Source organism: Equus quagga, chromosome 17 (assembly GCF_021613505.1).
Source record: "Equus quagga isolate Etosha38 chromosome 17, UCLA_HA_Equagga_1.0, whole genome shotgun sequence".
Classification (NCBI taxonomy): domain Eukaryota; kingdom Metazoa; phylum Chordata; class Mammalia; order Perissodactyla; family Equidae; genus Equus; species Equus quagga.
In genome coordinates, this window is record NC_060283.1 from 30,258,273 (window position 1) to 30,269,940 (window position 11,668).

Genomic DNA, 11,668 nt, shown 5'->3' on the forward strand with positions numbered 1-11,668 from the left:
GCTAAAGCTAGAAAATAATACACACTGAGCATACTACATATCCCTTATAGGATGGAGTCTTATATACCTAGCTTAACTTTATCATTTAATGTCTTGAAAACTTAAAAGATATGATAATCAAAATGGATGTCAAATTAAATTCCTAAAAAATGCCTATATATATATAAAAAAAAAATGAAGATTTTTTTAAATGTTAAGAATGGTACCTGAGTGGCAGAATTATAAGTGGAACTTTGTTCCTTTTATTTTGTACACTTAGATATTCTGAAATGAACATATATAGTTGATATAATAAAAAATTAAAATTTCATGCTATATAAAAGATGTTAAGATTGACAGATTTCAGCATATTGTCAGGACTTTCACCTATAGTAATCCTAGAGTATGAATCTATACCACCCTATGGTAGGACAAGCTATCTTACAGTAAAAAAGCTCCAATCTTCTACACGGTAACAAAATCAGTATTCATCCAACCCAACATGCACAGCAGATGACACTTTCCAAAGGTGGTCCATCATCCACAGTCCTACATGCCACTCTACATGTGACTCTGGCACCCCCCACGAAGAACCAGTCCAATTCCCCTGCCACTGTATCGAGTGGGCTTTAACCAATGAAGCACAGTAGAAGGGATCCTGTTTGACTTCCAAGGCTAAGACAAGACAGCAGTGCATCTCTGCTGTGCCTGCTGGGCACTAAAAGCACTTCTACTGGGAGCCCTGAGACATCATCTAAGAAGTCCAATAACCCTGAGGTTGCCATGCTACAAGGAAGCCAATCCATGGAGAGACATCTTATATAAGAATGCTGGTCAGTAATTCCAGTGTTACAGTCATCCTAGCCCAGGCATCAGACTCGTGAGTGAACAAGCCTTAGTCTTCCTAGCTGAGGCCCCAGGCATCACGAAGCTAAGATGCCAATGCCACTGTGTGCCCTGGCTGAACCCCTGACAGGCAGAATCCACCTGCATAAAAAAATCATCCAAGTTTCGGAGCAATCTGTCACACAGCAGTTAACTGGAACAAGGTTAAAAGGAAAATGAAGAGAAAGCAGCTACTTTGTGAAGCTCAGCTTCATAGTACACATCTTCAGGGAATACTGTCACCAAAACGTGTGCAGAAAGACCTCTGTGCAGCCAAAATAAAGATTTACGCATTTTATTAAAACACACATCTCATTAACTTTGATTTTATATTACTGTAACATGTTTCTAGTTTTTCAATCCATAATAATTTAAGAGCTATGACTTTTAAAGGGAGGAGTGCTACTAACCCAAGAAACGACAGCTTACTCTGAGGGAAGAAATGTGTAAGAAAGTCACGATGTAACTGAAAAATCTCAAAGATCTTTAAACAGGGGATTTTCAAAAAGCAGACCAAAGTTCCAGTTAGCTGAATTAACACATCTATATGGATCCAATCAAAAAATATAGTTAATCAGGGGCCAGCCTGGTGGTGCAGTGGTTAAGTTCGCATGTTCCGCTTCAGCTGCCAGGGGTTTGCCAGTTGGGATCCCAGGAGCGGACATGGCACCACTCATGAAGCCATGCTGTGGTAGGCATCCCACATATAAAGCAGAGGAAGATGGGCACGGATGTTAGCTCAGGGCCAGCCTTCCTGAGCAAAAAGAGGAGGATTGGCAGAATGGAAACTACAGGTCTTTTTTTTTTTTTTTTCAATTTTTCCTTCTTTTCCCTGAAGCATCCCCGGTACACAGTTGTGTGTTTTAGTTGTGGATTCTTCTAGCTGTGGCATGTGGGACGCCAGCTCAGCCACGACTTGATGAGTGGTGCTAGGTCCACGCCCAGGATCCAAACTAGCAAAAACCCTGGGCCGCCGAAGCAGAGCATGTGAACTTAACCACTCGGCCACGTGGCCCCCCCACAGGTCTTTTCTGAAACGTTGTTCTAACCATAAGACAACACAAGTTTCGTCCTAAGTTTACACTTGTTCCTCTAAAGCTGTTAACCCTTTCTACACTACTGTCATAAATATCCTACCCCTATCCTTGCCCAGGCTTCAGACAAGCAAGATCCTGGGTCTGCTCAAAGTTCCTAACAGCCCTCATTTGAGGAAATATCAAAACTTACTAATAAATGACTGCAGAATGACAATTAAAAAAAAACCGTTCTACAATGAAGGGCATTAGCTTTTTCTATATCAGTATAATACAGGATCTCCAGGCTGCTTGGGCGAACAGGACTATCATCGTGGAATCTAAACTGAAGGGACTATTATATACATGTATATGATATATATAATATATAGAATCAGATCTCTACATAGAAGAGACCCTATGTTGGTCTAAGTCAGTGCTTCTCAAAGTGTGGTCCCCAAACCAGCAATATCAGCATCACCTAGGAACTTGCTAGAAATGTGAATTCTCAGGCACCACCCCAGAACTACTGAATCAGAGACTCTGGGGATGGGATCAAGCAGTCTGTGTTTTAATTGAGTCCTGAGTGATTTGGATGCATGCTTAAAGTTTGAGAAACACTCACCTAGATCAAAAACATTGTAATTCCCTTGCAACAGTGAGTCCAGTAGAATGTAAAAATAAATTATTCTGAATCAAACACGATACAAATTGTGACCCCAGAAACCATGAGATGGCAGCCTCAATCTGGAAATAGGTTGCTTACAATTTCAGCTTTTAACAACTTAGAAACCTTGCTGAATGGTAGTTTTCTGGACCAGTTTATAAATCTATTTAACCTAGTAATCATGTGCATAAGATCCATTTATGACCTGAACAGTGAAGGGTTAGCACCTTCCGTTCATAAGCAGCACTTCTATTAAACCCTGCACTGTTAGCCAAAGCTCTGAAAGCGCGAGGGGACTTTACAGATAAACTCAGGAGCAGACACCAAAATTTGCACTACAAACAGAAAGCCTCTCAGGACAATCAATAGGTCTAATTTTCTACTTTTCAAAAGGAGGGAAGCTTTCGGAGATAAGGAAAAAGATGTGGATTTGCGCTGAATCCCAGCAGTACTACAATTTGCCTAATCTTTGAAAGAACAGACAACTCAGAGACAAACGACACTAGCTTAACTGCCTTCATTCCTATTGTCACATCCTATTCAAATTGCTTAAATTAAGTCCAAATAGAAAAATTACCCATGTGGGGTTAAAATGTGCAGCATGAATTAATCAATATATAAATAAGGACTTGTTTATCACACTGACTGATCCAATATTAACTCCAAGAAAGACAGAGAGGCAAAGATAGGAGCAAAAAGGGCTCCAAACACAGCTTTTTTCTTCCCTAGGCTACAACAAGGCTCCCCAACACACAGCAGCAGTAAAGACAAATTGGCCAACTACTCATATCATCCACGTGAGTATTTTTTTCTGGAGAATGGAGCTGTTTTCCTAGCATAAAAAGATATCTTCATCAAAAGCCTACCACAATATCAATTAAAAAAAACCTGCCCTCTTAGATTCTATCTTGAAATACCTATCTTGAAATTCTATTTAGGTTTCCTTTTTCAATTACTGAGTGTCCCGAGTATACTAAAAATTCATTTATAGCACCACATGAGCAAGATGAAAACCAGGCCATTTCTCAGACCCAGAGTCTCTGAAGGGACATCATGGGATAGAGCTGCGACTACCCCCAGTAAGCATCCAGACTACGCAGTCACTTGGTACTGAGAAATACTGACTCCAACCAGTGCTGCCCAGTCCCACTCATCTCCTGTTTTTCTGTTGCTTAGAAGAGTTGACAGTAAGCACTCTGTGACAGACATTCAAATTTAAAGTATCTTACCTAATCCTATCAGGTAGGCACTATTATGAATCATATTTCACCTAACTGGAAACTGAAAGACAGGGCAATCAGATAACTTGCCAAAGGTCATAAATCCCAGAAAAATCATTTGTGCTTCAATACCTCCCCACTTTACAAGGCCACACTGGATTCCAGCCGTTGCTGCATTTCATTTCTGCCCCGCTGCTGTGTGTTCCTCTTTCCTTTCTGCAGAGTATTACGACATTGCTCAATCACAGCACACCCAGATCTTCCCTGCTTCCTAAAGGTGTCTGCACCACCACCAAAGTTCCTCTATTAAAATGCTTTCTAAAAAGTCAGGACAGTGCAAAAGGGTGCCAGAAGATGAAGATCCAAAATAGCTGTCCTGAGCTGTCCTTCCTTACTGTTCTATCCAAATTCTATAAACAAACCGAAGAAAATATTTTTTAAATTATACCATTAAAAAGATATAGCAAAAGAGACGAGAGACTTCAAAAAACCAAAAATTACTCAACTTGACAATTCTAAGTAGTCAAAGAAAAAAGATTAGGAGGAGACAACAACTGAAAAAACTAATTTGGCTATCCGGGAACTATGTAACTCCTGGTCACAATTAAGAAAATGATCTCCAAACTGGGACAGAATACTTAAAAATGAAGCCTAAAATATCAAAAGTACTAACAGCTCCTAGCTATACTTTATGTCTTCAGGCCAAATAAATCACTTTTACCGTACTGCAAAATCCTTCAGAAAGACAAACAAAAACAAAAGATAAAGATTTCTTTTCCTCTCAAGTTTCTGTAATCTTCAGTGGCCTTTCTAGATATCCTTTCAAGTCCGCAATCCCTACATTCTCTGTTCATTGCATAGAAACACCAGTTCTGACTTTGCCCACATAGTGGTAGGCAGCTGACTGTCTCCATGCACCCTCTACCAACTGAACTGAGAATTAGTTGCTAGTAAAACTCAGAGAAGATAAGAAACATAATAAGAAACAAAGGTTTCCTAATTTTTAAAAGGAGGGTAGAGAGAACATATAGTACCATCCATAAATGATGTCTAAAAGCTATCTTCAAATGCTGGAAGCCTTCTCACATAGCAGAAATCTGAGTTATTCCAGAAAACAAAATAAGTATTAAATAGTGGGAGTGGAAGTGAGCATAACTCTAACATCAAGAACTTAAGAGGTGACAAAAAATGAAATACTTTCATTGAAAAATGAGCAGTACACCAGGCCCTAGAAGAATGATTAAAGCAGCTGAATAAATACCTGTCAAGAATGCAGGATTTCTGAACACTAACAATAGTAAAAGGAAGCTAAATTAGATGTTATCTAAGATCCCATTATAAGATAATTTTTCAAGCAGACACGAGTAACCAGGAGTTTAATTTGACAAGACTTTTGTCCAACTGAAAAGCAAAAGATAGGAGATAATCCTGTAAAAAAAAAAAACCTTATTCCTTGTCCATGGCTGTAATTATGCAGGTAAGTCAAATGACTGAAGCAGCTGACAGCAGTAGGAAAATGAAAAAGCATCACGTTAAAGAGTTCCAGCATCATCTATTTTGAGTTATATTCTTTGTGTGTGTGTGTGCTGAAGAAGACTGGCCCTAAGCTAACATCTGCTGCCCAGATTCCTCTTTTTGCCTACGGAAGATTCGCTTGGAGCTAACACCTGTACCAGTCTTCCTCTATTTTGTATGTGGGTCACCACCACAGCATGGCCACCAACAAGCTGTATAGGTTCACACCCGGGAACAAACCCAGGCCGGGAAAGCCAGTGTGCCAAACTTAACCACTAGGTCATGGCAGGACCCCCGAATTATATTCTTAAAAAAGACTAAAGCTTGTGCGTTTGAAAAACAAATGGTCACTGATAATCTTAATGAGTGTCTTTTAAACCGTCAGTTGCTTTAACCAAACTCCTCATTAGGATGAGTTGGAACAAGTGAATGATTTATACACTCCATTGGGAGTTCAATGTAAAAAGATGTGAATTGTAATTCACTTAAAACGGAGACCAAAAGGCTTTTCTCCAATGATTCAAGTATATTTCAGTTACTTCAATGTTCGGATAACAGTATCAAGGAAATACAATGAAATTTCTAACAATTTACAACGGTTCAAATACCAAGAATTTTCTACGTCCTCCTTCCTAAGACTATTCACAAATCTTGCTTACACTATCTAGATTTTAAAGTAAAGTTCTACTTGCCTACTCGTCAACTCTGCTCACTTAAAAAAAAATAAAATCCTTCAGGAAAAATTCCACTTCAATAAAAAACACTGCAAGTAAACAGCTCTGCTCAAAAACCATTTTTCCCCTCACAGATTTATCTATTTTAACAGAGTTTGGGTGATGAAGCTACTATCTCTATGAACGATTTAGTCAAAACAGCAAATACTTATTTAGCATACACCATTCAAACGGCACAGAATAACGTTATTAACAGTCTCTGCACCCAAGCAGCTTACTACCTATTTAAAAAAACACAGTAAGGTAAGAACACGAGGCAATATAAACATGCCAAGGAAGTGAACAGACAACAGGTGGGACAGGAAGTTAGAGGAAGCAGACTGCTCCGACCCACACGGCCAAGCAGCCCACGCTCCCCTTTCCCGGGACACAGGAACTCTGCACGTGCCCAACCAAGTCTCCTTCCAGTGCTTCACATTCACAGTCTGTGCAGCAAAAGCACCGGGACAGCCGGGAGCGACACAAGAGCAGGAGTCAAGCAATTTACAACTCCAGCTCAGGAGGAATTTCTCTTCTGCTCCTCCTCGCATTCTTCTCTACTGCACACACACCATTCATCTCCCCAAGAAAAAGAGAGCAAGTACTAAAAAATATCCAGAAGCTTAATACAAGAATTAACATGGAAAGGCTGACACATGGAAAGGCTCCTATTTCTCTGACTGGTAAAGCTTTTCCCAAATTTTCTAGTCAATAACAGACCAAACTTGAGTAGAGACCGGCATGTGTGCATATGGAGCTCACCCTAACATAAAGAGAATCTTCAGAGTTTGAAAGTTCAATTCATTACAACAATATGGATGTCCCAATGAAACCTGATACAATGGGACTTTACCTGTAGTACTGCTAATCTCAGGACCACACTACCTGGAGAGCCTACAAACACAATTTAACAAGGAGACATTAATAAAGATCTAACAATAAAGAAACAAAAGCTTTTTTCTTCTGCTTTCAGCTTTTTTAAAATAGAGAAACTGTAATAAAGGATTAAAGGATTTGAGGGCCAGCCTTGTGGTGCAGCAGTTGGGTTCACATGCTCTGCTTCAGCGGCCCGGGGTTCACCAGTTTCAGATCCCTGGCGGGGACCTAAGCACCACTCATCAAGCCACGCTGTAGTAGGCGTCCCACATATAAAGTAGAGGAAGATGGGCACAGACGTTAGCTCAGGGCCAGTCTTCCTCAGCAAAAAGAGGATTGGTGGCAGATGTTAGCTCAGGGCTAATCTTCCTCAAAAAAAAAAAGAAAAAGCAATTAAAGGACTTGACGTAAAAGGTATTATTTGGTTCTACAAGATAAGCTTCAACAGGAAAAATTACACTAACGTTGCAGAGCATTACAAATTCTAATCACCCCCATTAAACATTACAAGAGACCTTGGCATTCACACCCATTCCAACCCAGGTCATTTTACGTAAGCATCTCAATTTTCTCTTCTATAAAACGAATTGGACTAATTCTAAGATGGATTTAAGATCTCAAAAAATCTTAGATTTTATTGTAGTAAATATAACCTTTTCCAAGTATTTACTAATTTTTTTTAACAAAACATCTTTATCTTCATCTGTTCTACATGTAAGGTAGGAAATTAATTACATAAAATTATAACAAATGGTTTCCTTAATCTCTAAGTCATACAAAATGTATTCTGATAGAAATATGTGCCACATGAGAATTATCCTAGAGTAGAATAATGAGGCAAGGTTAAAACAATCCATTCTCATTATAATACTTAGGATTCTACTCTGATCCCAGAAGAAGGTACCTGTGTTATCACGAGGATATTCACATCTTTTTCTTTTTAAATTCAAATTTTAAATACTTTGCTACATCTCTCCCCCCCTACACCCCACACTAAGGCAGGCAGAGGGAAAAAAATTAAAGCATTATAAATGCTTTTTTCCCTGTGACGAGGTGAACACAAAACAAAGTAATCTTGCACTCTGCATTGCAGAGGGATAGTTCATGTAACCAATGGAGAAGGCAGCACATCGGAGATCTTAACGGTCAAGAAAAACTTCAGATGTTAACCCTAAGAAACATTTTACTTATAAACAATGTTTTTATTTCAAAATACTTAAAAGAAATTCTGCAATGAAAATTCTAACTGGAAGCACACTGCAATGCTCTGGAAAGAAACATTATCCTTTTTCAGAATAATGCTAACAGTAATGATATAAAGAAAAAACTTTAGGGAGCAGTATGAAAAATAGTAGACTTTGGTCATCATTTCTGGTCACATATTGGTTAAAAAGCTGTCAGGCTGTTTTGAAAGAGAACACTGGTTAATCTTTCACCTACCGCAGTCACTAGTGTCTAACCCTAGTGTATTTACAAAGAATCTAACAACTTTAAATGTCATCTATTAAAACACCCTTTCTTCTACATCAAAACCGATTATATCTTACCAAATAAATAAGCTCCCTCTTCAGTTAAAATTAAGACTTCGTTTCAAAATATCATCTTGCATAGCCTAGGGCCCAGTTCTGTACCAATGAACTGAAGAAGAAAACCAGGCAATCACTCAATTCGTCATTACTCATAAGTTTAATCAGTTAAAGATTTGTTAATGGAGCTTTACAGTTGATTCTTACTATACCTGTGTTTATCCTCTTTGCTAAATGCTCATGTAATCTTTATAAGCCCAAATTTCAAAAAATACCAGGCCATTTAATTGCATTACATAATACGATCATATTTCATCAATGTGAAGCATGCATTCTCACTTTACAGATGCTTAGCTGTCCTCTAAGTGCTTGGCTTATTAGAAAATTAACAAATAACTTTGTTTCTTAAATGAAGCGCAGTAAAATTATTTCAATTCTGTGTCTCAATGTAACTGATAATACATATCTAGTAGTAATTTCTGTCAGGATACTTGATTTCAGAATCCATGGAAAAAGGCATTTTGTCTGAAGACTCCCATGAACAGGTCTGAAATACAGCTCAAATATCAGTTGCTAAGTGGACTGAAGCAAAAAGAAATCCAGTTACAAATAGCTCACTTTACTCCATAAGGATTTCTAAAAAGGTTCAAAACTGATTTGTAAAGTAAATCCTATTTCAGGTGTATTAGAAATGCTCACTCCCTACTGAAAAACGACTCAAAATTAAATGTTTATACAGTAAGTCATCTAGACAGAAAAAAATTTCCATTTAAACTAGAAGCCAGATGTGCTTAGAGAAAAATTCAAATGCCTCTCAAGTTTCTCAAAAAGTAAAACTTACAGTTTTAACAGTAACTAAGACACAACGTCAGTACTGCCAATGTAACTATTTAAAAGTAGGTAGTTCAGTGTGAGTTATCAAAAAGGCTCACTTAACTGTAATTTGACCTTTCTACTACCTAGCACCCAAAACACTAAGACAGAAAAAAAATATGAAAATACATTTGCTACTTTGTGTAGTTTGTTAAATCTCCATCATTACAAGGGAATTTTTCAGTACTTACTAGTCTAGTCTACCATCTTCGTAATAATTACATGACTTTCTCCTCTACGATGGGGGGGCAGGGAGGCAACATATAGTAACACAACCCTATACACAGGAGAGACCCACCACGGTTCAGGCCCTAAAGGGGCTTGTAAACTACATTTCTACTTTTTTCAAATACACTCGAACACTAGAATCTAACAATCACCTCACAACTAAGCTGACTGCTAATCAATGTCTGACTTCATATTAATGCCCTTGAAAAATTACTCTTGTCATTAAAATATAAATATCCCTATTAAGATGCCTATATGTAAAACACTATATCATTAATATTTATCTTCTGATTCCTATCCTAGAAGAAAACAAACATTTCCTAGGAATTCTGAAAATTAAATCATTCAAGCATCACCCAGATTGACAGGATTGTTTATTGCATTGAAATGTTTTAAAGATATCTAAGTCTCAATTTCAGAGTGGGAAAAACTAAATCAGATGGGCGACTCAGAACCAAAAGAGACTGGCCTTAGGGCGTGTTTATTCTATTACGTATTTGAATGTAGCTACTTTACAATTAAAATACTTTTGTTGCTTTGTTGATGTTGATAAATCTATTTCAATCATTTATAATAAACCAGACTTGCTTTTCAAAATAAAAGATGGGCAAAAAGTAGAAATCCAAGATTAGTGCATCTCTCAACTTCAAAAAAAGTCCAAGAAACTCAAGTAAAATTCCCAATACAGGAGACAGAAAAATGTTTTAAAACTCTCCTAAAATGTAAAATAAACCATTAAACAAGCAATTAAAATAATTACGGCGTAAATGTCATCAGTTTTCTTCGAGTTATCCCCCACAGCCCAAATTTTAGCCAAACAGTTACTATTTCAACCTCTTCAGTAGTACTATTCGGTGGCTGGCTAAATACTGTAAACATTCTAAAGGACTTCCCCAAAATTAAAAGACACTATAGTAAATATATTTTACTAGAGACAGACAAGCAAAAGTTACCGTAGAAAACTTATTTTCCTGTTTAAGGTATAAGGCAAAAGTGTGCATACTAATCACACATGCAATCGCCCCGATTTTGTGCTGCTGATGCGTCTCCCTTTCCCCCCCGCACCCTCGGCGCAGGCTGCGCTCGCCGCCGAGCCCCCCGCCCCGTGGGTGTCCGCACACACACACGCACACATACACACACGCGCGCACACACGTGTCCCCGCGAGCGGAGCCGGCGCCCAGAGCGCCCAACAAAAGGCCGGCCCGCCGCCAGGCCTCCCGGGCGACCGCGGCCGGCCGACGTCGGAGCGGAAGGGCTGCGGCGCGGCGGCTCCGGGGGGGCTGCCGGCCGCCGCCCCCGCTTTCGCTTTGTGCTCACAATGCGGCTCCGCGCGCGCCCTGCCCGCCGCCGCCATGTTCGCCGCCCCACGTGCCCGCGCCCGCGCCCGGCCGCCCCCGCCCCCACCGCCCCGCCGCGCCCGGTGCCCCCGGCCCCCTCGAGGGCCCCCCAGGGCCGGACGGCCGCCGCGGACACTCTGCTCGGGGCCGGGCCGGGCGTGCGGCTCGGGGACACCCAGACAATCGAACAAAGAGGGACCCGCAGGGGCGCCGCGCAGGCGGGGGCGGGGGGCGGCCGAGGCCCCTCAGAGGGGCTGCGGGGTCCCGAAGGCGACACTGGTGCCCCGGAGCGAGGAGGGAGCCGGGCGCGGAGCGGCCCCCGCGCAGGGCCAGGCCGCGGGCCTCTGCCGCCCGGGCGCCCCGGCAGGGGAGGGGGCCGCGCGCGGCTCGGGCAGGCGGCGGCACGGCGCGCCGAGGCCGAGGCCCAGGGCCGGCCGGGGCCGGTCAGCTGACGGCACGTCCGCGGGCCCGCTTTCCGGGCCGCGCGGGGCGGGAGGGGCGGGAGAGCCGGGCGCGGGGACCCCCCGCACCTTCTTCTTCTCCAGGTTCCGGAGCTTCTTGTCGATCACGCCGAGGATCTGCTTCATGGCCTCCGTCTGCACGGCGCCCGTACCGCTCGCGGGGTGCTGGGCGGCCGGCGCCGCGGCCCCGGCCCCGGCCCCCGCCTCGCCGCCGGAGCCCGCCGCGGGGGGCGGCCCGGACGACCTGCTGCCGCTCCCGCCGTGGCTGGTGGCCGAGGGCATCTTGAGACGCGAGCGAGCCGAGGGAGAACGGGAGGAAGGACGAGACGGCCGGTCAGGCGGCGGACGGGGCGAGACGCGGGACAAAACGCG

At 41.9% G+C, this 11,668-nt stretch overlaps 1 protein-coding gene across 1 annotated transcript in view; it reads right to left on the reverse strand.

Moving 5' to 3' along the window:
• Positions 1-11,662, reverse strand: part of CAPRIN1 (cell cycle associated protein 1) — a 35,999-nt gene extending 24,337 nt beyond the window's left edge. The window contains exon 1 of the mRNA XM_046643121.1: positions 11,366-11,662. Within this exon, the coding sequence (XP_046499077.1) occupies positions 11,366-11,578 (213 nt within the window). The 5' untranslated portion in view covers positions 11,579-11,662. The remainder of the gene's footprint in view (positions 1-11,365) is intronic.
• Between the last annotated feature and the right edge of the window lie 6 nt (positions 11,663-11,668).